The sequence below is a fragment of the Anser brachyrhynchus genome, assembly GCF_964034855.1.
Source record: "Anser brachyrhynchus genome assembly, chromosome: Z".
Classification (NCBI taxonomy): domain Eukaryota; kingdom Metazoa; phylum Chordata; class Aves; order Anseriformes; family Anatidae; genus Anser; species Anser brachyrhynchus.
Genome location: NC_137697.1, coordinates 45,486,638 through 45,514,320, shown reverse-complemented (window position 1 = coordinate 45,514,320; position 27,683 = coordinate 45,486,638). Strand labels below are relative to the sequence as shown.

The 27,683-nt window shown below is 41.2% G+C and overlaps 1 protein-coding gene across 1 annotated transcript; it reads left to right on the top strand.

Moving 5' to 3' along the window:
- Positions 1–332: 332 nt before the first annotated feature.
- On the top strand, positions 333–27,683 carry LMNB1 (lamin B1). Its single transcript, XM_080574325.1, has 11 exons — positions 333–782; positions 11,137–11,293; positions 12,480–12,605; positions 13,642–13,812; positions 15,177–15,302; positions 18,540–18,760; positions 19,693–19,918; positions 24,929–25,033; positions 25,486–25,605; positions 26,315–26,425; positions 26,741–27,683. The coding sequence occupies exons 1-11, from the start codon at positions 430–432 to the stop codon at positions 26,780–26,782; spliced, it is 1,758 nt and encodes a 585-aa protein (XP_080430451.1). The 5' UTR covers positions 333–429; the 3' UTR covers positions 26,783–27,683.

The window sequence follows — 27,683 nt, the reverse complement described above, 5'->3', positions numbered from 1 at the left end:
CGCGCCTTCAGGAGCCAGACTGGCACCAGATCAGGCGCATCCACACGCCACCACCGAAACCTGGCTCGAGCCGGCTCCGCATAATTACATTAATTACATTTCGACTACTACAACGCCAGGGAGGCGTTGGGAGGAACCGGGGGGGGGGGGGCAACAAAGGGCGATGGGGCCGGTCCCCTCAGGAAGGGGGGGGGGAGGGGGGCGGGGAGGTGTCTGACAGTTGCAGCCGGCGGCGGGTTTTGAATCGCGCCTGGCGCGGCGGGCGCGCGGCCCGCCTCGGCGCGCCATTGGCCGCGGGCCGGTCACGTGGGCGGCGGCGGCGGCGGGTCGGGGGCGCGGGCCGGCGGGGCTGGGCGGGCGCCGGCCATTTTGCATCGCGGCGCCGAGCCCGCCGCTGCAGCCCGGGTGTCTCCGCCGCCTGCCGCCGCCATGTCGTCCGCCACGCCGCTGGGCCCGCGCTCGCGGGGCAGCGCGTCCGCCACGCCGCTGAGCCCCACGCGCATCTCCCGTCTGCAGGAGAAGGAGGAGCTGCGGCAGCTGAACGACCGGCTGGCCGTGTACATCGACAAGGTGCGCAGCCTGGAGACGGAGAACAGCGCCCTGCAGCTGCAGGTCACCGAGCGGGAGGAGGTGCGCGGCCGCGAGGTCACCGGCCTCAAGGCGCTCTACGAGGCCGAGCTGGCCGACGCCCGGCAGGCGCTGGACGACACGGCGCGGGAGCGGGCCAAGCTGCAGATCGAGCTCGGCAAGGTCCGCGCCGAGAACGACCAGCTGCTGGGCAGGTGAGGGGGGGGGGGGGTCCCTTCCTTTCCCTTCCTTTCCCTTCCCTTCCCCTCCCGGGGGAGGCGGAGGAGGGCTCCCCCCGGCGCCGGGCCCGTCCGGGCAGGGAATGAATGAGCGGGCGGCGGGAGGAAGCAGCGCCGCCCCGATCCGCCCCGGCGGGAAGCGGCGGCCCGGCCCCGAGGCGGGGCGAGGCATCGTAGCTATGAACCCCCCCCCCCCCCCCCCCCCCAATCCCTCCAAAAAACATCTTAATTCAACCCCGCTGCCACGGGCAGGGTCGCCTCCCACCGCGCCAGGTTGCCCACAGCCCCGTGCACCCTGCTTGTTTTTATGTGACTCGAGGCTCGGCTCTGCGCCTGCTGTAGTTCTCCGTTAACAAAAGAAAATTTGCTGCTTGGGCGTTTTTTCCCGCCATTTGGGCTAGCAAAGTGCACCTGATGTTGCTCTTGCTACGCCATACCTTATCTATGGATTAATCTTGAAAGAAAAACAAAGAGCCGTGGTTTTAATCCTGCTCTGTTCTCGTATACTCTGATAATTTTTATTTTCAGTTAAATACAGTCTCGGTTCTGATTTTGATAATGGAAAAGATACTGCCCTGATGTTTTCATGTGTCTGCAGATATTTCTTACATTGTCTGGACTCCTAACGTGGCTTGCTTTGCATGCTTTATTGTGTGCTGATAAACAGCAAGTCCTTGTGGTTGCTCTTTGTCAACCCATGGAAGACATCTATTACAAGCGATATTGACAGTGGAAAGGAAAGCAAAGTGCAGCTGCGGATGGGCATCAAAATGACTTGAGAGACTAGCCAGGAATTTCCATCTCTTTGTGACTTGATGGGGAAAGATATGTTCTTCTCAGAAGCTGACAGATGAATAGGTGGAGGCTTAGGATGAAGACACAATCTATAGGAAAAGCCATTACTGCTTCTTCCCTTTCCATGGCTGTAATTGAGACATTTTAATAACGTGAGCGTGAAGGTTCTTCATGTTCTCATTTTCATTTTCCTGTGCACTGATAACCAATGCAAAAAGATGACTAAAAATTGTTCTTGTGCTGCTGCTGTGGCCTCTTATGAAGATGAGTGTAATATTCCCTGATATTAACACCTGTCTGAGATCGTCTTGTTGCACCACAAAGCACAATGAGATTTTAGTTCCGGGCTAGAGCTACTCGGTAGCTTAGTGAGATGAAGACTCACTGCTGCATAAAACTGCCAGATTCTATGTAAATGTGTCTGTGGTTATTTGTAGTTTGGCAGACCTTATTATGGCATGTAGTTTCTTAGGTCATCTTTGGGTATTTTTAAGATGCATATCTTGGAGATACCTAGGCTAATCTGTAACTTTGTTGCCAAAGTTTTCCAAAGAAAAGGTGAATTTTTTTCTTCCCATATGGAAAATTCCTGTATTTGGAGAAAAGTCCCTGACGGTTTCTTTATTACAGCTGTTTAAATGTATTAAAAACTGGCAAAAACACACTTAAAATACTTTGCACAAATGTGCATGGGTGTACTTTAGGACTACAGATTTCCATTTGCAAAGTGTAGTGAGAATTCACATTCTCTTAACACAAATTTCTTTGTTCTTTCAGAAAGCTAAGTGGAAGTGTGGTGTATGTGCTGGCTGTGGCTTAAATACTGGGTGGATCAACCATACTAGTTCTTGCAGAATATCTAGGCCTTCTTTGCAAAATACTCATCCTGGTCATTGGAGTGGGATTCATCTCACCTACTTTTGGTTGTGTAAGGTTGTAGATGGACACAAATAAGCTCACTGTGTGGTGTGTTGCTGTGGAAGGAAACAGTACCCTATCTTCCTACCACCTTCCTATAATTCTGTCCTTCATCTTGGTTATTCACTTATTAATTTAGATCATTAAGAATGCAGAAAGTTGCTCACTTCTGATATAGAAAAGTACCAGGGCTGGCATATAGGCTGTTACTGAGGGCGAGGGAGAGGGGCAGGCTGTGTGGGACTGAGTCTGCTGCCAAGCTGCAAACCATTGTCTTGGCTTGGGTGTCCTGGCAGCCACATCCTGAGAGTCAGACTAGTGGTGGCTGGTTATTTGGTTTCCTTTAAAGTCACTGGAGATAAATGGTAGAATGAATTCCTCTATTGAGTCATCTTGGGACTGTGGAAAGAGCACTGATGACTGGCTATTTAGTTGGCTGACTTTGGGCAAAATGATTTCATGGCCATCGTGCTCCGTTTGAATATTTCTGTAGGTGGTTATTGTTTCTCCAGATACACGCACAGCTCTGCTTTCTTTAGTTAGTACAAAGTTCTTCTGCTGCGCTTTTTTATTATTCCAATCCTCTTTCAGTCCCTTGGCTTCCTGCCTAATGAGTGCATCGAACTGGATCTTCTGGTCACTTCCAAAGTTCTGCAGCACTTCTACATTTCAAGGCTCATTCACTTATTTATTTCCTGTTAGTTGACTTCAGTCTCAGACATATGGTGTGATTTCATGAACTTGAGTACCAGAACTCCGTTCTGTTCTCATTTTTAGTCCCGCAAGAAAAGCTGCATTTTTTCTAAAGTTGATGCTGCTATATATGCTGGAGTCTTCGCATGCTCTGCTTGCAGAGTTCCTGCCATGCAGTGGGTACTGCTGTAACTAAATGAATATGAAGGCTTCTCTTAACAGTTGAAATATTGAAGAAACAGGAAAAAAATGAGGTGAAGAAAATAAACTTACTCTGTTCTGAGGAAACAAGAGGGAGGATAAGTTGTTTTCTGAAAGCAAAAACAGACGTAACAAGAAGGGGGGAAATAAGCTGAAATAAATCTCACATCTGAAGACTGTATTGTGGAAAAATCCATGTATCCTTAAGCTTAGATGTACAAAACTCCGGGATAGTTCTCATTAGATGGAAAAAAGGGAAATCTGTTCCTCACTTGTGAAAGAATTGGGAGAAGTTACTGATTTAACAGTATTTCCATTTTTTTCCTGATTAGGCAAGACTTTACTGTATGCTTTCCTGTTGGTGATAGCTGTTGTAGAGAAATTCCTGCATTTCCTTCCTTCCTTTAAGTAGTATGCTCAACTGTGATTACTACATCTCTGGATTCAAGGGCTGTAGGAAATGTGATCTGTAGTTCAGCAACATAAGTTCATTGCTAATTAAAACCACAGTTTTGGGAACTGTGGGATCCTTGTTCTTGCTTCTGTAGCCACCCACTTTTTTGTTTCACCCCTGTTGAAACAAGTATTAGCGTGGCTACCCAGTAAGCTGAATTGGGAAACTCAGAAATTAGCACCAAGCTTTAAGCTGTTAATTTCACTCAGAACGACCCTCCCACCACAGGACAGCCTTGGCTGGGATTTTGGATTACTGCAGATTTGGGGTGGGTGGAAAGACGTGAGCGGACGATGCAGGCAAAGTAGGGAAAGAAGTGTTGATGTGAAATATCTAAGGATCACTGAAGTGGCAGACAGAAACGTGGGGCTCCATCATTCCAGCACCCTTCTGACTGGATGAAGTTTCTGCTTTTGGGTGGAAGCGTGTCAGGCTTTCACAGCTTGCAACAGCTGCAAACCAGGGAGAACTGCAGAGCAAAACTGGTGGAAGAAAGTCCTCATGTAACTTGAGCAATTAACCTGACAGCAGTTCACGCTGTGAAGTTTGACACAGCTGTGTCACCTGGTAATGTTAAAATATGTGAGGACAGTTCAGTTGTGGGGCTCAGTGTTGCTGTATCAAAGATACTGGTAAAGGGTACAATGGATTGTCAGTTGTTCTAGAGTGCAAAAATCTAGTGAAGTAGTTGTGGCAAGGAATTAGTTTTAAGCATTTTTAATATTAAAGAGGTTATCTCTATCTCTTTTTAGTTGTGTCTTCGGTCTGCCCTCTTCATCCTTATTCAGAAGTGAATATCTAATATGGGATCAGGCAGTAATAGCCTAATAAATACCAGTAATAACTATGTATCATCCTAACTATTACTGTCATAATTGCTGTGCCAGCAGGCAGCACTGTGCAGCTGGTACCCCGAGCAACTGCTCAGAAGAGCAATGTTAACACAGGCAAAGTTGCAACAGCTGTTCAAGGGTTTCCCGTGGTGCGCATGTGGTATGCTGCAACGAGCTAGAGGTACAGTTTGTGCAGCTGATTTAACACTTTTCAATTTTTGTTATGGTGGGTGGTGTTGGGAGGTAAGGTAAAGATGAGTGGCTTGGGAGCTGCCGGGCTTTAATCAGAACCCTGTCACAGTTCTGATCTCTCCCGTAGAGACAGCATCCCAGAGAGGTAAAGAGGGGAGTAATTAACGTGTTGCACAATAACTTAAAGTCAAATGTAAGAATGTTTCTTGAGTGATCCAAGCGTGTGTCTTCCCTGCAGGGTAGGATGTAACGACATCCTGTGACTTGCTGTGGGGTAGGACCTGAGAGCTAAAGGTTTGTTCTCAGATACCTGGACATGTAATGATAAGTCAGAGCTGTAGATCTGGAAAGTAAGCTCTAGTGATAAATTTCAGCCATGTACAGAAATTGCGACTGCTGCTGTCTAAGACAGTGAAATTATGACAGAACGTTATTTCATCAAATTCCTGCTGTATCTTGCTACCCTAGTTTAGAGTTGTTTAGACAACTATAAACAGTTTGTTCTTCAGCTCATTTGAAAAGTTTAGGTACTTTTTATTTTTTACCTTCTAGAGGGTTTTATTAAACAAACTCTTGTCTAAGCATGTTCTGCAGAAATTTTATGGGTACTACTGTCATTTAGAAAACAGATTACTTGTAGTGTGGGGGTTTTATTGAAAATTCAAGGTGCAATTGCATCTTAGAGCTGTAATCTAATCAGCATTTTGAAGTACTTCAAATTGTTTACTCATGTTTTAAGGTGTACTTGGACAGGATTGTGACTGATATATATATATAAATCTGGCAAAGGGTTCTGCACAACTGTGGGACCTCAGTTTAATTTTGCTGCAGATAGTGAGTTCTGTGTTTTAAATCAGAGGAGATTATTTTCCTTGTCACGTTAATCAGTTTTCAAAAGTTAGTGCACCTGTGAGAGCCTGTACCTTCTAACAGCAGACCTATTGTTGATTTCTTCCTGCCTTTCTCCCCCTCAATTATTGAAAAAAGAAAAAATATATGGGGATTTAGTATTAATCACATGTTCTTTTTTATAAACATGAAGTGCTGTAGAAAAAAGACTACATACTCTGCTCATTTGGAATGTTTAATCATGGTTAAAATGGCTTCATACCACTCTTGTGGATTCACAGAATCACAAAATTGTAGGAGTTGGAAGGGACCTCGAGAGATCATCGGGTCCAACTCCCCTGCGAAAGCAGGTTCCTTAGAGCAGGCTGCCCAGGTAGGCGTCCAGACGGGCCTTGAATATCTCCAGAGAAGGAGACTCCACAACCTCCCTGGGCAGCCTGTTCCAGTGCTCCATCACCCTCACCGTGAAGAAGTTCTTTCGCATGTTGGTGCGGAACTTCCTGTGCTCCATCTTGTGGCCATTACCCCTTGTTCTGTCCCCACAAACCACTGAAAAGAGGTTGGCCAAATCCCTCTGTCTCCCACACCTCAGGTGTGTATAAACATTGATAAGATCCCCTCTCAGTCTTCTTTTCTCCAGGCTGAACAGACCCAGGTCTGTTCAGTGAACTGGTCATCAGTTGTTGAATCCTAACTTATCTCATGATTGGGCAAATACAGAAAGAAACTCATTCGATTTTATGAAACCATGTGTGCATACGCTTCTACACTTCTTTTTCAGATCCCGTAAAAATAATGAATTTTGAGCAGTGGCTTGATGCATGCAGTACTTGCATAAAGGCTCTGCCAAGACTTGTGGTTAGAGTAGTTGGATTCACGTGGTCAGCTGAGCTCTTCAAGAAGAGACATGGTTGAGCAGTAAGTGACTGGGGATATGCATTCAGCAATAGTCTTAAACACTCACCATTTCCAGTCAAATAAACTGGATAAAATGAGAAAGCTGAAACCAAGTTACATATATTAGCTTACAGAAGTGGCAAGCGTGTCCTATCACTCTTATTGTCAAGTTGATATGTTTACAAAATCATTAATGTTTTCAGACAGATGTCTCTTACGTTTTTTGTAAATTGTATACTTGCAAAACACAGCTTTATTGTTTCTTCTCCTTTAGGGGAGAAGGAAAAACAAACAAACAAAAAAAACAAAACATGGAAAACGAATGCTTCATATTTTATTTACCTAGCCGTCAATGACTAGATTTATTCTTTAGTTTTTCACGTTTTTCCACAATTGGTGGAAAATGAACACAATGTGCAATAACATCTAATTTTATAGAGAAGTAAGCATGGTCTGCGTTATCATTAGTTACAACACTTGTATAGTTGTTTCTTGAATTAGCTGAAAACTAAATTTTTTTGAGGTTACTGCTGGTAATGCTTGCTTTTGTGATCTAGCTGTCTAAATACAGGCAGAAATGAATTGAGGGTTGCTGGGAGACTGGAAGGGATCTTCCCTAGGGTGCTTGGTGTCTTGCACTTGGTCAGCTTCAAAGGAACTTCGAATCGCACCCAAGCTCAGCTTAAGATCTAGCTGCTGACTGAAAGGAGCAGTCATTAAGTGTGTGGTTTTATTTGACCCCAGGGGTCTATTCATCTTACTAAACCGGTGTAAAATTATTTTTATCTGTTTGCAGGATGGCTTTTCTGCTAGCTTAGTAGGAAATTCAAGGAGATTGCAAGAAGTTCTAGGGTGTTCCGTGAACTTTAGAGATGAGGAAAGAGGAAGGGTGATTGCAAGAGCATGAAAGGGAAGCCTTCCTCTTTCACTGAGCTATTCAGTGTCTTGGCCATTTCACTGGTTTGCAAACCGAGTGGTTTAGTTAACTCACCAGAGCAGTGACAGCACCATGGCATTTGTATTTTTGAGAGCTTTGAATTAGTCTTGAATCAGATGCCACAGGTAACCACAGTACCTTAGAGTTGTATGAGCTCATTTATTCTGTTTTACGAGCTATTTTGTGGGAACGGTGGGCAAATCAAACCATCTAGAACTCTGTTCATTGACTAGGCTGCATCTGGTGTGAGAAACTATCTTGTGTAAAGGTGTTGTAGGCAGATGTACCCCAGCGTCAGAGTTGCTTGCACTCTCGAGAGTGGCACTGTGGCGTGCTTGCTACTGTCAGCTTGCTTAGGGAAAACAGATTGAGTTGTCTTGCAACTCTGTTAATGAGAGCAGTGCTGGCAGTATCAGTTGAGAGACATGCTGCAGAGTCTCTGTGAGTTGAGTGATACAGGTTATTTGAAGTGCAAGTTCTCCCTGAAGTACAGAGAAAATAAAGGGGAACTGTCTTGTTTTAGGTCAGATCTTAGTTCTGCATTATTTTGACATAAATCACACAATTCCTTGGATAAAAAGATCCAAGTGCTACAAAGAGAGAAAAGCAGGTTTCTTCTTTGAAGAAGAGGCGAGCCAACAATTAATTCTTCACTTTTGTTTCTTTGAAGAGCAGAAGTACTTGAAGGAGCACAGTTCTGAACGCTGCAACAAGGTGTTTGGTTTTCTTTTTGTTTTCCATTTTTGTTTGGTTTGTTTTAAAATGCAGCTTCAGCATATCAACAGTTAGCTTTTTTTCCTCTACAGAAAGCTAAAGCTCTTCCTGTTAAAATTACTGAGTGTAAGGGTGAAGTATGTATTGTATATATTTGATGTTTGTTTCCGTAATTCAGAGGTTTTTCTGATCTTGTTGACCTTCTTTCCCATATTTCTTTAGGGCTGGGATGACACTTCTGAGTTGCTGAGATTTCATCTGGCTTTCAGCAAATGAAGTGTTGAGCTTCAGTTTCTGTTTTCTTCTTGAGAATGTGTTCAGATGAGTTGTCTCATAGTTAGCTCATAACACTAATAACTAATAACTAAATTTTAATTCTTTTTTTTCTTTCTTTCTGAGTATGACTTAAGTCATATTAAATTATAGGATAGCTTCACAGCCAGTCTTGTTACAAACAAGCAAGGGGCGTGCTTGATGTAACTGGCAGTGCTTAACTTAGTAGTACAGGTAGTGTATTAGGTTTTAATAATTGTTGTTGCTAGTCCACATCACATACCTTTCTCTGTCTCAGTTGCAAGAACTCTGTTCTCAGCTGCCTACCAGTTTGTAAGTGATAGAGGTATTTGCACTGGGGGAGAATAAAAACTTTTTAAAAAAAAAAAGTTACTTTATTTAAGGAGTATAGAGAATCTTCCCATTTTGAAGTCCAGAATAATTCAGAGAGGGCCACACTACAGCTCTCAAAGCAGTCTATTCATATAGGACTTCTAGTCTCAGGATCCAGCTTGACAGGCTTGACTTTAGCATGAAGCATTATGAGATAGGTTGAGTGAGAGTTTCTGCATTTTTTGGATAAATGTTATCCATCAGTGATAAAACAGTGAGGACCTGGTGTGGGCCCTCATCCATCCCAATAGACGATTGAGAGATTTTTACTGTAGGCGTACACCATAGTAAGACATCTTTCCCTGTTTTTCCTCCTCTGCCACACAGTATCCTTGAATGCTGAAGTTCTTAGCAGGCCTGGGGGGAGAGGAATGACAGGGTGGCATTACTCCAATGAGTAATGGAGATGTAAGTAAGAGCCCACATGGCCAAAACCTAAATTCTGTGCTCTGGTCCGACCTATGGACCTAACTGTTAAGAACTGGTGGGTCTAAGAAGTGATGGGTAAAGTGCCATTGAGGAACTAGATAGCATTGTTGTACTGGGTGGTGCTGAGCAGCAGAAGTGACAATAAATGCTTGAAAATATGTTGGAGTTTAGAATAGCCTGTGTGTCTCGGCTTTTGCTGTGTATGACCGCAGTGAGTATTGTGTTACCCAACCGAGATGGGATTAGCTTGTACTAAGTCTGTTACATAAAGCCTGCCATCTTGTGGCTGTAGTGCCTAAATCATCCCCAAATTACTTCCGTTTGTAAAGATTTTTTTGCAAGCCTTTTTGCACACTTTTCTCTTGAGCATGATATTAATTGCATGACTTATATGTTATTTTGGAAAAGCCTCTTTTTAAATATAGAAGTCTCTCATTTTTAAAATTGTAGGTTGATTTATTTGACTCGTCTCATTTTGATGAGAAGCTTTGCTTTTGTTTCTTGTATGTTCTGTGCCTTGATTTGAAAAGTAGTAGATGTACTAATGCTTTAACCCTTTGAATCTAGTTCTTAAGAATCTTCACCTATTTTTAGTCTCCTCAGTGTAGTGTTGTGAATACTAATTTCTTTTCAGAGGAGTGTGAAAACTGGACAGGAACCTGCTAGCTGTTGTCCTAATCTATCCATTCCTGTAAAATGTTCGTTTGATTATAAGCATTTATATATGCTACTTCCTTCAGTAGAAAAATCTGGATATCCCAGAGAGAAAAGAATAAACATTTTAGAATTATTTTACTACTTATTTGATTGCTTTATTTGCGTACATCCTTCTACAGAGTAACCCCATGAGACACTGTTTGACCACTTGCATTGACCTGAAAACCAATTTGAATGGTAATTTGGAAACCCTGAGTGTTTTGTCTTAAAGAAAAAGACATCTGTACCTCATCACCAGTGCAGTTTCACTGATGGCATGGACTATCGTATAGACGGGACATGGGTATCTTTCCTCTGATCTGTGGACTTTACCATTATGTGTTGCAAAACAGCTCACTATGCTGCAACTTCTACTTACAGCTTTTTCATAGTGAACATTGATTTTAATTGAGAAATTGGTCTGTTGCTTGGAAGAGGGCTATTTGCAGCCCAGACAGTGTATTTCCACAAATTCCTACCTGGATAAAAGACAACAAAGATTATTTATTTCCACCCTATGGAAAGGGCCTCTTGATGTGGGAACTTATTTCTGGTAGGAACTTATTAAAACTGGTGTGGACAGGGCATTTTTGCAGAGGCTTGCTAAAGAGAAAGTGGAAAAACCTTTAACAGACACAGTTTCTTCCCCGTTCCATATATGTCTTACTTTTAAGATCCCTTGACATGCTGTGTTTCCCCTATAATAAGGTCTCTACAGCTCAAGCAAAGTATTCAGCTGTTGCTATGTAGAATCACAGAATCATTAAGGTTGGAAAAGACCTCCAAGATCATCGGGTCCAACTGCCTCCCTACCACCAATATCGCCTACTGAACCACGTCCCTAAGTACCACATTCAGCCTTTCCTTAAACACCCCCAGGGACAGGATGACAAAACAGATCTGATGAGTTTAAATAAACTGAATTAATTTAAGCCAAGACAGTGTTTGTCTTAAGTGTCTGAAGTTTGATGTTCAGATTAGACCTTGTTTTATTAGTCACCAGCCTATTTTGGGGCATTTCTACATTTTCTTACATCTTTCCCTCCTTTATTCCAGCTATGCAAAAAAGGAGTCTGATTTTAATGGAGCCCAAGTCAAACTTCGAGAGTTTGAAGCAGCACTCAATTCTAAGGAAGCTGCACTAGCCACAGCTCTTGGTGATAAGAAAAGTTTGGAAGGAGAACTTGACGATTTAAGAGACCAAATTGTACAGGTGAGCAGGCATATTTAACTATTAAGCTTCTGTCAGTAGATGAGGTGATTTGTGTATAATACATCTATAGTATAAACAGCATGTCATTGTGGTAAAATGCAACTCTGTAGCCAAAATATGAATACAAATCTGTCATATGGTCAAAACTAGAAGAAAGTTATGTATTAGAATTGGAGACAGGTGGAATTCAGTGTCTGTGTCCAGTATGGTTTGGTTTATGAACAGCATGAATGGTGAAATAGTGCTTTTAAAACTGCAGACTCTGTGAAATAGAAAGGAATAACACTTATATTGACAAACAGATCAAGAGCTCAAAATAAACTTGACAAACTGGAGAACGGGTTGTGGGGAAGAGACAGACTTCACAAACATAGGCAATGAATAACTAGTTCAGTGCCAGTTTTCCAAAGGAATCTGGAAGTTGCAGTAGACAACAAACTGCATGGACGGCATGGTTGTAGTCTTGATCTTCAAGACTACTGCAGTCAGTTGTCTGTGTAAGTCAAAAGCAGACCAAAAAGTGTCAGTTTTAAATTGCAGCAAGATTCCATATAAAGGTTAAGAATAGTTGTTCAATAGGAAAGTTGGTGAGGCAGTGAGAGAGTGCTGGAGAAAAGACACTGTAGTTGTTCCTCATAATGGGGAAAGACACGTGTACCAAGAACATAGAGTCCATTTTCCATGGAAGCAGAAGTATCAGTATGGTTTATACTTCAATGTGCCTCCTACCTTTGAGTTTGTGATTCTCTGTGCACTCCATGTGGTTCTGCCTGTGGCTGTCTAGGTCCTGGGCATCTGATAAAACAAAGAAATTCGTGTGCTAGTTTGGTTGACCCTTTGAAGCATCTGATTTGCAATTTTAAGCAACACTACCTCATAAGAATGAGTTTAGCAGACATCTGAAACCGGGAAACTGGTATTTGCCAAGCAGAAAAAAATGAAGGTTTGTAAGGACATTTGATAACTATTATTAAAATGCAATTTATTCATGTGCAATATCTAGAATTCACTTGTGCAAGGAATCACAAAGGGGGGAAAAATGCATGAGTGCTTTCAAATACTGGATTTGATTGTCATGTTGAACCCTAAAATGTAGCTAATTAACTGTACATGTAGGTAGGTGAGGTTATTGTGTTATGTGAGTTTTGCTCTATTTGTTGTGCTAAAGATTTTTTCTTTCTTAAAGCTTGAAGCTTCTTTAGCTGCTGCCAAGAAACAGCTTGCAGATGAAACTTTACTGAAGGTGGATCTGGAAAATCGTTGTCAAAGTCTCATTGAGGATTTGGAATTCCGTAAAAATATGTATGAGGAGGTAAATTACCTTAGTGTGAAATATTTGTATTTATAACGGAAAGAAGAAACTTGGGGGGTAATTCTGGAGTAGTAGAATAATTTGGGTTGTGATGGACCCCATCTATTTTAAACTCCCACTCAGAGCAGGATTTATTTCTATTCTAGCTGGAAGATTTCCATCTTTTTAGTATAGAAAAATGTGAACTCAGAGCTATTATAAATGGTAAAATAGCTTCACATGTTACGTTGTTTTGTGTTTAAATTCTGCCAACGGTATTGCAATGTGCAATCTCTTCATAGTGTAAGTAAGTAGATTAATCATTTCTCACATTGTGCTTCTATGAGAAGTGGTGAGTGACACTCAAACACATGCTATGAACTTTTTTTAAATTTCAGAACTTTCTGATAGGATACTTTTGAAGAGTATAAACAGTTGCTGGGTATGTCTTTTAGAACTCCTCTTGCCACACTTCCTTCCACTTGTTAGTGCTTCAAGGTTTTCAGGAGAAAAGCTAATGTAACAAAAATAACCTAACCCTACTGTATTTCATTCCACGTGCGCATTTCCTGCTAGTTCTGTTTTCAGCTTAGTTAGTGTTTAGAATCCTCTTTTTTTTTTTTTTAGCCACCAAGATCAAGCATACAAATAAACGGGAAAATGTTGATAGTGAAAGTGACTGTTTAATTTCATAGTACTTTGATTTTGATCAAGCATGAAAGATAGATAAGAATTGGGGGTTATTTCTAAAATCTAATCATACTGAGGTATATTTGTTGAAAATGTAGGCAGCTCTCAGAAGGAAATGTGACTTCACATGCTGATGGTATCCTAAGTGTTTTCAATTGCAAAATAAGGTGCTTTGCTGGTCAGACAGGATGCTGGTCAGACAGGAAAGTGGCCCTGTGAGAAACCTGCAGTAGAAACGGTGTTAAACTACTCTAATGAAGACCCACAAGACTAGCTAAAAAATGTATTGTTAGCTACTCAGTAGGTAGTCTTCTGTAGTTTGTTTTGCCTCACTTATTGAATGGCTATTTTATTTTTCTGGTTTTAGGAAATCAATGAGACAAGACGGAAACATGAAACTCGCTTGGTTGAGGTTGACTCTGGTCGCCAAATTGAGTATGAACATAAACTGACCCAAGCACTTCAGGAAATAAGAGAGCAGCATGATGCACAAGTGAAGCTGTACAAAGAAGAGCTTGAACAGACTTACCGTGCCAAAGTGAGTCTGATATTCTTTATTTTTGCTTTGGTAAATGGAAGTATCCTAACATAATTACTTGCATTTCAAAGGGTTTAATTCTGAAGCTTGGTTTAAAATCAGTGTTTTTTGAAGGTAAATTTTCAGGTCTTATTTTAGAAGCAGATTTAAAACTCAAGCAGCACAACAATGTAAGTGTAGAAAGCACAGAGTGACTGAACTGTGTGGAAGAAGATTTGTACTGGGATTGCTACAAATTCAAGGAAGTTAATGTGTTCATTATAACTATATTGTAACAATCTTGATCAGTAAGGTGTCCTGTGTTTTGTATAGAGCTTATTTCATAAAATAGCTTTCTGAGAAGACAGCATCCTGAGTCCTCAGACCCTATATAAGAATTCTTGTGTGAAAACTTTACCACACCCAATGGTTTCTACTTCTATAGAAGAGTGAAAGCATATTCAAACTGAAATCAGTTATACTTCATAATTTCCTTCCTCTAAATGATTCAGCATTTCTGTAAGGAGGGATCCTGATGTCTCAACTGAACCCGGTTTCTGTGGCTGCTTGTTGCAGTTAGTGTTTTTAAAAACAAGGTGGGGTGACAGTATGCCGTTGCCTATCCTCAGGGCTTCAATCTGACTTGAGAAAACTAGACAAAGGAGGTAATTTAAAATAAGATCTAGCAAAAAAATCTTTTCCTGTTTTCTAATATGAAAAACCTTTCATAATTGAGTGGTTTTTGTTCCTTTTTCTCAGGTGTACTGCTTCTGTGCTTTCAGATTTATCTTAATTAGAAAGAAATCATACCATTTGATCTACAAGTTCAATGCTGAGTCTGTGGTGCTGCTCAAGTAGATGAGGTGGTGATCAGCAGGATGTTGTAGCTAGCTTAAATACATAAAAATATTTGTGTGAAGAAGTGATTAAAATGAAGAAGCAGTGGCACTGGCACTGAAATCTGAAGGCATGTTCCCAATGTGCTTAACTTGGCTGATAATTAGCATCAGTTTGCTAGTTTTTTGTAGAGAACTAGCAATTTTAGTTTAGCTTCTATTTAAGCATCCTTAAGAAAGTATTTAAATAGATAAGTACTGACCAGCATGAAAACAGAACTTAGCAGTCCGACTTTCAAAGTTTCCATTGAAGATGTTACTAATGGGTATTTATTAATGGGTATTTATTTATCCTAGTATAAATGTTCAGAGGATTCTGATTTCAGATAGAGCAATATGAAATGGTAATTGAATTGCCATGTTTCACCCTTAAAGAGAGATGTTTCATTGTGTTAGAGCTGCAGAGAGGAACTTTGCAGCTTAGTGTAGCGTGTGTTTTTGTTTGGTGAATAATTTTTCTTTTAAATGTCTTAACTTGATCTACTGCAGCTTGACAATGCTAAACTGTCCTCTGAGATGAGCAATTGTACAGCCAACTCAGTCAGAGAAGAGCTTGATGAAAGTCGCATACGAATTGAAACGCTCTCTTCCCTCCTCAACAGTCTTCAGAAAGAGGTAACAAGCTATTTGTGACTCTTCAGTCCTGCTAATTAGTTCTTGATCTTTAATATAAAAAAACTTCTTTCCCTTAACTTGTAATTATGTTCAACTTCATGACTTGGATTTGTCTTTAAGGGTACAAACACTACCAGTTTTCCTATTATGTAGACAAGTTTGTCTCTGGAAAAGATCAGGTGATGTAATCAGTGTGTGTGAAGTTGCACAAGAAGTGGATTGAGACTTCTGTCTACCTAGCTCTTACTCCTGCCTTTACATACCATTGTGTTTCTTCTGGTGGCTCAGTCAATGTGTTTCTGAGGGGATTTTTTTTCCTTCTTTCTTAGTTAAATACCAATGTTCTGTTGCTTACATTAAGTGGCAGCTAGGTTCAGAGAACTTGCTTCTGAATTTGCAGGGTTATTTGCTGGGAATTTCAAAACTAACAAAATCGCCCTCTGCAAGTTTGACTGTACCTGTCCACCTAAAAAAGATTTTGCTGCTGTGCTTTTTGTAGTGCCAGTGGTGTTAACAAGTACAGTTTGCTAGCACTGATTTCAGCTAGCTTTCTTCTCTTGGAAGAAAACTCTTATCACTGATTGTATTTTGGATTACTAGCATTGAACACTGCAGCTGTTTCCACTAGGGTCTTCTATGTGACACTGGACTCATTTTCATAAACTCAATATCGAGTCTTAAGATTGGTAACTAATTACATTGGTCCTCTGCATCAGCCTCGTAGACTGCCTGTTTTCATTGTCTCTGAACTATGATGACTTCCTGAGCAGCATGCATGCATAGCAGACTTGGCTACGTAACACCAGGCAAGGTGATTCTGGGGCATTAGAATTAAAAAGAGGGTTTTTAGGAGGAAAAAGAGGGTTTATAATCTTTGGAAAAGAGGACGGGCCATTCACGAGGACTATAAGGCTGTTGCAAGGCTGTGCAGGGAAAAAATTAGAAGCCCCAGAGCTCATCTGGAGCTCAATCTGGCTTCTGCTGTTAAAGATAACAAAAAATGTTTTTACAAATACATCAACACCAAAAGGAGGACTAAGGAGAATCTCCATCCTTTACTGGATGTAGGGGGAAACTTAGTGACAAGAGATGAGGAAAAAGCTGAGGTGCTTAATGCCTTCTTTGCCTCAGTCTTTAGTGGTAAGACCAGTTGTTCTCTGGATACCTAGTACCCTGAGCTGGTGGAAGGGGATGGGGAGCAGGATGTGGCCCTCACTATCCACGAGCAAATGGTTGGCGACCTGCTACAGCACTTGGATGTACGCAAGTCGATGGGGCCGGATGGGATCCACGCGAGGGTACTGAGAGAACTGGCGGAGGAGCTGGCCAAGCCGCTTTCCATTATTTATCGGCAGTCCTGGCTATCAGGGGAGGTCCCAGTCGACTGGCGGCTAGCAAATGTGACGCCCATCTACAAGAAGGGTCAGAGGGTAGACCTGGGGAACTATAGGCCTGTTAGTTTGACCTCAGTGCCAGGGAAGCTCATGGAGCAGATTACCTTGAGTGTCATCACGCGGCACTTGCAGGGCAAGCAGGCGATCAGCAGTGCTGGGGCCAGTCCTCTTCAGTATCTTTATTGATGATCTGGATGATGGGATTGACTGCACTCTCAGTATGTTTGCAGACGACACCAAGTTAGGTGCATGTGTCAATCTGCTCGAGGGTAGGAAGGCTCTGCAGGAGGATCTGGATAGGCTGGACCGATGGGCTGAGGTCAACTGCATGAAGTTCAACAAGGCCAAGTGCTGGGTCCTGCACCTGGGGCATAACAACCCCAAGCAGAGCTACAGGCTTGGAGATGAGTGGTTAGAAAGCTGCCTGGCAGAGAAGGACCTGGGAGTACTGGTTGATAGTCGGCTGAATATGAGCCAGCAGTGTGCTCAGGTGGCCAAGAAGGCCAGCAGCATCCTGGCTTGCATAAGAAACAGTGTGGCCAGCAGGGCTAGGGAAGTGATTATCCACCTGTACTCGGCTCTGGTGAGGCTGCACCTTGAGTACTGTGTTCAGTTTTGGGCCCCTCGCTACAAGAAGGAAATGGAGGTGCTTGAGAGAGTCCAGAGAAGGGTGATAAGGCTGGTGAGGGGTCTGGAGAACAAGCCTTACGAGGAGCGGCTGAGGGAGCTGGGCTTGTTCAGCCTGGCGAAGAGGAGGCTCAGGGGCAACCTTATCGCTCTCTACAGGTACCTTGAAGGAGGCTGTAGCGAGGTAGGGGTTGGTCTATTCTCCCACGTGCCTGGTGACAGGACGAGGGGGAATGGGCTAAAGTTGCACCAGGGGAGGTTTAGGTTGGACGTTAGGAAGAACTTCTTTACTGAAAGAGTTGTTAGGCATTGGAATAGGCTGCCCAGGGAAGTGGTTGAGTCACCATCCCTGGAGGTCTTTAAGAGACATTTAGATGTTGAGCTTAGTGATATGGTTTAGTGGAGGACTTGTTAGTGTTAGGTCAGAGGTTGGACTGGGTGATCTTGGAGGTCTCTTCCAACCTAGACGATTCTGTGATTGGTTTCTATGTCTGTCTTTTAAAAGATTTTCAGAGACTATCAAACAGAGAAAACATGGTTGGGGAAAGTAAATCTTAAAGATGTCATTATTGAGTTATTCTTTGATAAGCATTCTGTTCTGTGTGTACAATAATAAATTTTATTTGCTTGATGTATTTTTTTCAAGTATGTAACATTCTCTTTCCTTGTGGACCAATTACCACTAACTTCAGCAAGTAGGCAGACAAGTTTTCTCATTCACTCATTCTCATAGAACAAACCCTATTCCTTTAGAGAAACTTTCTGATAGAATTTAGAATTGGAAGCAGTAGGCTGAAGCAAGGAAGAGACATCTGAAAGAACACTTACTTATCACAGGATCTGAAGTTAACTGAGCTGCATTTTCATTCTGTATTGTCCTGCCCAGCATGTCTTATGCAGTCTGACTCTTTAGATCAGTTTTTCTCAACTGAGTAAATTCAGCTGTGGGTAACACTTTCAGATTTCAGAGAAATTAAGTAGGTAGCTCTCTTCCAGAGTAGGTTGCAAACTTCACTGGAACTTAAGGTGTTATATTTTTAGAAGAAAATGTGGAGAACAGGAGGAAGAATATGGGTGAGTTTGAATTCTGAAAGGGAGGGAAAATGCTTAACCTATTTTTTTTTTGAGTTTGAGGTTACCTGAAAAGCAGAATGTTTGGAGATTTGAGCTTTCCTTTAGACCACTGATGTTTTGATGTCTTTTCACTGCTTTCTAGTCTAGAGTATGGCAAGATAGAGTACAAGAGCTTGAGGACACCTTGGTCAAGGAACGGGAAAACTGCCGCAAAATACTATCTGAGAGAGAGAGGGAAATGGCAGAGATAAGAAATCAGATGCAGCAGCAGTTGAATGACTACGAACAACTTCTGGATGTTAAACTGGCACTTGATATGGAAATCAATGCGTACCGGAAACTGCTGGAAGGTGAAGAAGAGAGGTATGAAAGAACATGGCAACAGATGTTGGTGTCTCTATATGCTTCACTTGCCTAATTCTTTTAAGAGGCAGTTCTGGGAATGCATTCATGAAGTGTCTGATACACCCTTAAGTCTTTGTGAGAGCAACCTGTTTGAGTATCAGACCAACAGTTCTCCCAGGGAACAGAGATCATTCTACTATCGAGAGTTGTCCCTGAGGAAATAGGGAATTGTCATTTGTGGGTCTATTTGGCTCCACTACTAATACTGTTTTTCAGGGGTAATTACAGGGTTATTTAATTGTGAGCCACATGTGAGATGTTGCTAGAATAGTTTCAATACAGTAATAGCTATTATGATTACTCAGCTTATCAAATAGATATGGTTTTCACATGTGATCCCAGGCTTCAGCAATATTGAGCATTATTTTGCTTGGTACGCCACAGTTGTCATTTGAAATTGTTTGATATTTCAGTGTTTTTGACTGACATATCACTCATCTGGGCTGATACCTCTCAAGTATAGGGATAAAATACAAAGAGTTGTGCCATTGGCTTTTTGCATAAATTTCATACAAAAGCATAAGCCCCTGTAAGACTGTTTTTGTTTTTTGTGGTGGTGGTAGTTTTTCTTTTTTTCACTTGTTCCAGATACCCAGGAATGCAGTCAATAGCAAAGGCGTAAAGATACTTTATAATGTTAACATAGTCCTTTAGTATTCCATGTTCCCAAAGCATTAATCACCCATTCAACAACATTTTATTTAATTTGTTAAAATACCTACAGCTTCAATTTTTGATGTAATGTTGTTTGTTTATAGTATTCCTTTACCTTTATCTATATAAATCTTTGGGAAGAGGAGGGGATAGGAAAAAATGTTATATAATTCAAGGTTAAAAAAAAAAAGTAAAAACAAGTGTGGTTTGTGTGTGTCTTGTGTCCTTTGATTTAGGCTCAAACTTTCTCCAAGTCCGTCTTCTCGAGTGACAGTTTCACGGGCTTCATCAAGCCGTAGTGTACGTACAACCAGAGGAAAGAGGAAGAGGATTGATGTGGAGGAATCTGAAGCCAGCAGTAGTGTCAGCATCTCCCACTCAGCTTCTGCCACTGGAAATGTCTCTATTGAGGAGATAGATGTTGATGGAAAATTCATCCGCTTGAAGAACACCTCTGAACAGGTTAGAAAATGCCCATGACATGACTTTACAGTAGGCTGACAACTAGCGGTGGAAGGCATCCTCCGCAGTGGTCAGATCCCAGGCTTCATGTTAATTCTGGAGCTAAATTGGGCTCAATAAAAGATGTCATGAAGAAGTTAGTGTATCACAAAATGAGCTCTAGTACAGTATTCTGGGTTGATGATGGTTGGTTTTTATGATTTAATTTTCTTGGCAACTATTTTATCCCTAGGTATCCCACCCACCTGAGTGATGTATTCCTCGTCAGAGTTTACCTTGCCAAGTGTGATCTGGCTTCACAGTTAACATTGTCACTGACAGCCTAATGTCTGCTTGCACCGTTTCGTATCTCAGAAGTCTCTTTTGAAGTTTGTCTCTGCTTTAAAAAGTCCCAGAAGAAATACATACTGATGGAAAATTAAGGTCTAAATGTAATTGTCAGTGTCCCTTCTATTTGCATATAGCTTCTTTGAGTCATAGTTTTCCTTCCTTCTTGGTTGCATCCACAGTTTCTAGAAGTAGGAGCCCTCAATGCCTGTGCCAAAGCTTTCAGATTATTTTTCTCTGAGTAGTTTGACGTTCGTATCAGTTGGAGAAGCAAGACTGTATCTGTTTATCAAAGGGTATTTCATTGAAGGAAGTGTTTTGTTACTCATGTTTTGATCCAAAGGATGTTAACTGTTACATTCAATAATTTGCTTCCTCCCAAGACACAGATAAATTCTACAAATCATCACAGGATAGGGCTGGACACTGGAGTATTGGAAAACCTTTGGTATCCCTTTGGACAGAGGGAGGTTCTTTTCCTCCCTTAGTTTGGGAGAAGAAAAAAAATGAACATTGCTTCAGTAGTGTGCCAGAATTATGGGACCTGGTTTCTTGTAACCTCAGTTTCAGAAAAGGTCTAAGTAATTCATGTTTTCTCATGTGCTGCCTGCACCTAAACTTTGTTCAGAATTGATAACTGTTCTTTGTTTTCAGTGTTACATAGGCTTTGTCTAACGTAGTCAGATCCTTTAGCTTTACCAAAAGGGAGCTTATCTTGATGTTTTAAATGGCAAAGATTAATCTGGTTCCCAGCATCTAAGTTTTCCCTCTAATAAATGAAGATACACTCCCCCAGGTGTCAATACATGAATTAATCTTAATTACCTGTCTGGGATAAGACTTAAAGGCTGGGTGTGCCTATCCTTATTTACTCAATGGACAAAGCCTTAACATTTAGCTGTCTAGACCAAGACAGTTGTCTAGATGTCTTTAATTTACCTGAATTTAGCTTGCTTCTAATGAATCAGGACCTGTTATTTTTTCCCTTTCTGAGTTTTTTAGTAATCCCCCAATGCCTGTGTGTAACACATGGATTTCCCTCCTATTGTGGGCCACATCTAACTACACATTCATTGCTCCATGAGTGGACCATTGGTTCAGTTATAAGTAGCAACAGCTGATTCATGGTTATTGTACTTTGGCAGCAGTATAGCAATAGTCTGTAGCAGTGTTATAAGTTGTACTTGGAGATGCTCAGAAGTGTTGGACAGAGCAATGTATGTATCTAAATAGATAGAAAATATACTATACTCATTTAAAGAGGATTTTATATATTTTTATTGCAATGACCAACTGAATGTCAGCAGCCGTTAAGGTAAATAAGATTCTTTATTTTTAAATTATTAACTTTCCAGATTCCATCGTTTAATATTTGGAAGGTGTCTGTTGGTTGGGAGGGGGGAGAATTTAAGAAATCTATACCTGTTTTGAAATTGTCATCCCGCATTGATGACCTGTATATGTTTTCCTATTAGATTGGCCATATGCTTATCATGTAGTTGGTAGGCAAAAAATAATTGAAAGGAAAAAATAATGGAGGTCTAACAAAACGATTACATAGTGAGAGGTGTGCATATTTAGAAACATCTTTTAAGAAGACCAAAAGGGATGATTTATTTTCCAGAAAATCTTCTCGTATTATTTTCTTGTCTTAAAATTGTGCTTCCAAAAACATACTATGTATTTGTAAGATTTCTGTAGTATTTATTTAGACCAAGCTGTTAAAAAAAAGATGCAAACGATAAACATTAATTAAAAAAAAGTAACATCAGAATTAAAATGCAGGATGTATTGAGCTTTCTCTTGAAATAAGAGGTAAGATCAATTTGACTGAAACTGTAGCTATTTACATGCTGAAGGTAAATCAGCAGTAAATTATTTCACTGAAAACTCTATATATTCATTTGTGGTGTAATGACCACACGGACACCAGGGTTCTTTTAGGGTCAGTAACCACTACTGCTTCGATGACATAACTTCAGCTCCCTCTCTCTTACTGAGGGCATAACTTCATCTTCCTTATTGAGGACAGGCTCCCTTCGTATACCATTTGCCCCACAGCAGTACTTTTCCACTAACTCTTCATTGGTCCACAACTTTCCCCGGCAACAGCAGACACTCAGCAACTACTCTGCCTTAACGGCTGGAGAACAAGCAACCCCGGACGGCAAGGTGTCTCCTGAATCACCCTTCTGTGTTCCCTCTTTACATTCCTGATGGCCTCCTCGTTAAGAGTCCGATGTTATCACCAGCCATGGGGCTTGTTGACCCCCGTAGCCACGCTCCCACGTCTCCCCCTTCTATATTAACGTAAAAAAGCGCGATTAACACAAATTAAAACACAGAGGGAAAAACTACCAGGCATACTAATTCTATTTTTAACAAACTTTGTAACCACATCCCTGGGAGAGGCAGGCACTGAGTGCTGCCCAGCTGGGGGGGGACTCTGGCTGCCCTTCCAACTCCTGGAGTCCTTGTTTGTGGGTCCTGCATGTCAGCGGGACCCTCCCATACACTGTGTTTTGTTTGAGCTGGAATCCAAACCATGGAGGAGAGTGCTGTGATCATGTTAAGGCAGATGATGAGATGGCCGGACGGACCCATCGTGCTGACACCCATGTAGGACCGGCTCCTGTTAACACACAAGCACAACCTCGGCCCCAAGTTATTAAAGTGCCCTTCCCGGTGATTGGTGCTTTAATTTTTTACCATGACTTGTGCCCTTTCTTTAACTGAGTTTCTACCAGATCTGTGTCCCAGATCTGTTCATTGCCTTTTCTCCTGCATGGACAGATGCAAGGACCTTCCTCTACCCATCGATTTAAAAATTTAAGAACATAGCATACTTTTAGCTATCTTTTCCTGGGGGTCATGCCCCTGCTCCCCCTTTTTTGTTTTAGAAGCATAGCTTTTAGGGCACCATATAGGTTCCCAAGGGTTCAATAATTGCTTGACCCAGGGGGAGAATGAGGCATACCTGTCAGATGTTGAATACCCTACTGTTGAAAACAAAGTGGGTTGTACGGGCCCCATATCCTGGGCCATTATCTGTTTTTATCATCTTTGGAACTCCTAATTTCGCAAAAGCTGACAGAAGATGTTTACACACATCCTTTGCCTTTTCTCCTGCATGAGCAGATGCAAAAATACAATCAGAAAAGGTATCAACTGAAACATAAACATAGCAAAGTTTTCCGAATTCTAGCAAGCGTTTAACAAACAATCCTTTAAGTCTATTACTATTAATGTCCATGACTGGGGGAGCATAGTTGGAGATGGCAATCCTGGTTGAAGTGCTCCCGTATCTTCCGTGACTTAATTAATTTTTTCTCAGATCATATAACAGTCTCCATTTTCCACTCATTTTCTTGATTACAAACACCGGAGAGTCCAGGACTAGATGTGGGAACAATATGTCTCGCTTTAAGTTGTTAAGCAACTCGGCCTTCGGGCCCTGTGTATCCTATTCCTCCCGGATCGAAGGGAAACAGATCCGGCTCCTTTTCAGGGCCTATAGGATCAAAAGGCACGTCCAGGTCACCAGGGGGCGTAACAGCAAAGGCCTGCGAAGGCTGTAGCGGCGGGGGGGCCAATGTCACAGCAGGCGGATCAGTAAATGAGCCCGCAGCTCCCTCACTATCTGGCAAACCACACGTTTCTGATTGTGGTCGCACATGGCTCTTTAAGGCCTCAGAGAGGCTCGCCAGGTGCTGAGGAATCCCACCGCAACCTTGTCGTTTTTAGTAGCAGAGTCTCACACCTTGAACTCAATTTGGTCCCATGTTTCAGGATCGTAAACTGTCTGATTCGTAATAAAGGGAATAAGCTGGAAGGTTGCCAGAACATTTTTTGTTTCTAAGGACGTATGATTCCCCATAGCGTGCAACTGCTTACCTTCAGCCAGTGAGGGGCAGTTGTGTACGCAGGTCCGCTTCTCTCAGCTTGAGCTTCCTTCCAGCTCCGGTGCGCCTATTTCCAGCAACTCTCAGTATGAGCTTCTTCCCAGCTCGGGTGCGCTTCTTTCCAGCGACTTTCAGTATGAGCTTCTTTGAGCGGTTTGCTCAAAACTCATCGTTAAGAGTCCGATGTTATCACCAACCAGGAGGCTTGTCAACCCCCATGGCCACATTCCCACATCTCCCTCTTCTTTATTAATATAAAAAAGTTTGTTTAACACAAATTAAGAAAGCACGATTAACACAAATTAAAACACAGAGGGAAAAACTACCAGGCATACTAATTCTATCTTTAACAAACTTTGTAACCACATCCCTGGGAGAGGCAGGCACTGAGTGCTGCCCAGCCAGGGGGTGGCTCTGGCTGCCCTTCCAACTCCTGGAGTCCTTGTTTGTGGGTCCTGCATGTCAGCGGGACCCTCCCATACATTGTTTTTTGTTTGAGCTGGAATCCAAACCATGGAGGAGAGTGCTGTGATCATGTTAAGGCAGATGATGAGATGGCCGGACGGACCCATTGTGCTGACACCCATGTAGGACTGGCTCCTGTTAACACACAAGCACAACCTTGGCCCTGAGTTATTAGAGAGTAGGGCCCTTCCCGGTGATTGGTGCTTTAATTTTTTACTATGACTTGTGCCACATGCATTGTGTCTTTATATGTAGCATACCCAACATGTGTAATAGAATGACTGCTGATGAAAACGTTTTTTCTTCTTTTTGTTAGGATCAACCTATGGGAGGTTGGGAGATGATCAGAAAAATAGGAGACACATCTGCTAGTTACAGATATACCTCAAGATATGTACTGAAGGCAGGACAAACTGTTACAGTAAGTTGTTGAGCTTCAGCTGTTCATCTGAAACAGGCTTTAGGCCAGTTTGTGTGTATCAGTATATATATCAGTATGAAGGCTTTAGCTTTGCTCTTACCATACACATGTTCAGAAAACAATCACTTCCATTTATATTTGGCATTCATTATATCAATTGTTGGGAAAAATAACTCCTTGGTGAAGAGAACTACATTTTTCAGAAATTTGCTTTCTTTATGGAACAATAATTCTGACCATAAATAAATGCATTTACGTATTCAAAAGTCTGTATTAAAAATATATTTTACAGTAAAAAAAAATAATCTTTGGAAGTGGCTAGGCAGAGACTTGTATTTTTTTTTAACTGGAGGAGATTCATTGGTGTCACCTAAATGGAATTCATTAACTCAATAGCATGGAAATGTATTATATAAGACTAGCAAGTAATGTTCATTTGTCACCTTTAACAGATTTGGGCTGCAAATGCTGGAGTAACTGCTAGCCCACCTACTGACCTCATCTGGAAGAACCAGAATTCTTGGGGCACTGGTGAAGACGTGAAAGTTGTACTGAAAAATTCTCAGGGAGAGGTAAAGTACCTCAGATACGTTTAAACTTCTTTGACTGTTTAGCCATCTCAGCATCTACCCCTATAAAGATGAAGGTAGAACCATTGTAAGAACTTTGCACTTTAGTGCGCATGAGTGTCTAGTAAGATTTTCTGCTGCTGCTTTTCAACCCAGCAAACTGTACCTGTCTTAAACTTAATTGCAGTATAGGAATGTGATGTTTGGAAGCTTGTGGATTCTTTTATTTTCTCCCTGCCCTCTCCCTGTATGGAGTAGTAGAATGACTTGTTCAGGTGTTGCCCAGATGCCAAGAATTAGGCAGTGCCTTAAAATGTATTCTGAGGTAAAAGATTTTCGAGGTAAGCTTTTCTCCTTTTTTTAGTTTGATTTTCATTAAAACTGTTCATGGGGAGTTGGTAAGATTAAAGTTTTAATTTTGGGTAGATAAGTCACTATGACATGTAGCAGTTGAAGTAAATTACAATATATTTTTTGTAACAAATTTTGGAAAAACTTGACACGTGTCTTGGTAGAAAGACTTTTTAATGTTTCAGAGATTTAAAATCGAAGTGCTAGGAATGCTGTTTATGTGCTCTTTATGTACTGCTCTGCATAGACAAACTGTACAAGTAGCTTTCCAACCAGATGGCACTCCCATTTCTCAAAATACAAGTAGATTGGCATCAGATCTTTAGAGGAGTCAAGTCTTTAAAATGTAACTCTGTTGCAGGAGGTTGCTCAGAGAAGCACTGTCTTTAAAACAACTATACATGAGGGGGAAGAGGAGGATGAAGGTGAAGAAGAAGTAATTGTTGAGGAAGAAGACCTTTTCCACCAGCAGGTATGTGTTAACTGTTGTCCTACAGAGGTTATTTAGACAGTAAAAATCAGATATATAAGGAATGGATTTTTGAAGTTATGTTTGTGTGGTGGGTGTTCTTTTGTTAAATTTTTAAATTTAAATTTTGTTATTTTTTAAAATTTTGTTAATTTTAACGTAATGTAAGAGGTTGTATTACAGCTTTATGGCATTCTGACTCTTGGCTAGACCATACCAGGCTAGTAATTTCATATATTAAAAATATTCAGTATATTTTTTTGAGTTGCTAATCCTTTTACTAATGGATTTTTTTTTTCAAACCTGACTTCACAACAGGGAGGCCCAAGGGCATCTAACAGAAGCTGTGTGGTCATGTAAACTCCTACGGCCAGCCAGGTTCCTCAAATAATGGTAATTCTTGTCTACAGAACAGAACCTTCTCAGAAGCACAACATATTTTTGTATTTCCTTTATGTGAATTTTTAATCTGAGAGTGATGGCCTTAATTTCCTTTGTCACTGAAAAGGAAGTTTTGTAAAAGAAACTATCTGTAACTTTCTTGCAGGATGTGAGTTGTTGATTCTGAACAATGTACTGTTTGAAAAATGAAACTCTTACCCAGTTTTATATGCCAGGTTTTTTGTAATAGAAACCTTGCTGGAAGGGTAATACACCACTGCTTATTGGGGATTGATCTTAGACTATACACCTCTAGCCATGTACTGTTGACCTCTTTATATTTAGGTGCTGTTGGGGAAGGGAAAGGCATTTTCAATACTATGAACTCTTTTTTTACTGAAGACTTGGACTTTTTCTACAGCACAATCAAGGTTATGAAACTTTCTTATAGAAAAGAACAGCTTTTTTTTGTTGTTGCTTGTTTTTTTTTAAAAGAAAATTTAAAGAAAGAATAGCCCAGATGATCATGTGAGCACTCAGCTGATGAAGGATGCAGTACAACTTCCTATTGGTACTCTTTGCTTAGATTTCTTATTCTGAAAGGGGATACATGTTACATGCATTAGTTGTGTTGTTAAGATAGTGTAACCAGCTTAAATTTGCTTACGTGATTTTTTTAACAAAAGTATGTTTTAATATGGAATGCCTTGCTTGTTTACAGTTTTTAGGAACAAAACCAAATCTTTTAGAGATGTAGTCTACGTTTGTATGGAAAACAATTGTAATTTTGTCATTGTGGAAAGTTTTTGTCCTTTTTGCATTCATTTGATGTCTGAAAGCTTTGAATAAAAAGTATCTCTGTATAGACACTTCTGATAAA

Coding starts and splice junctions, on each gene's coding strand:
- LMNB1 (XM_080574325.1), top strand. CDS start 430: ATGTCGTCCGCCACGCCGCTGGGCCCGCGCTCGCGGGGCAGCGCGTCC. Junction 783..11,136: donor AACGACCAGCTGCTGGGCAG/GTGAGGGGGGGG, acceptor CCTTTATTCCAG/CTATGCAAAAAAGGAGTCTG. Junction 26,426..26,740: donor AAGACCTTTTCCACCAGCAG/GTATGTGTTAAC, acceptor ACTTCACAACAG/GGAGGCCCAAGGGCATCTAA.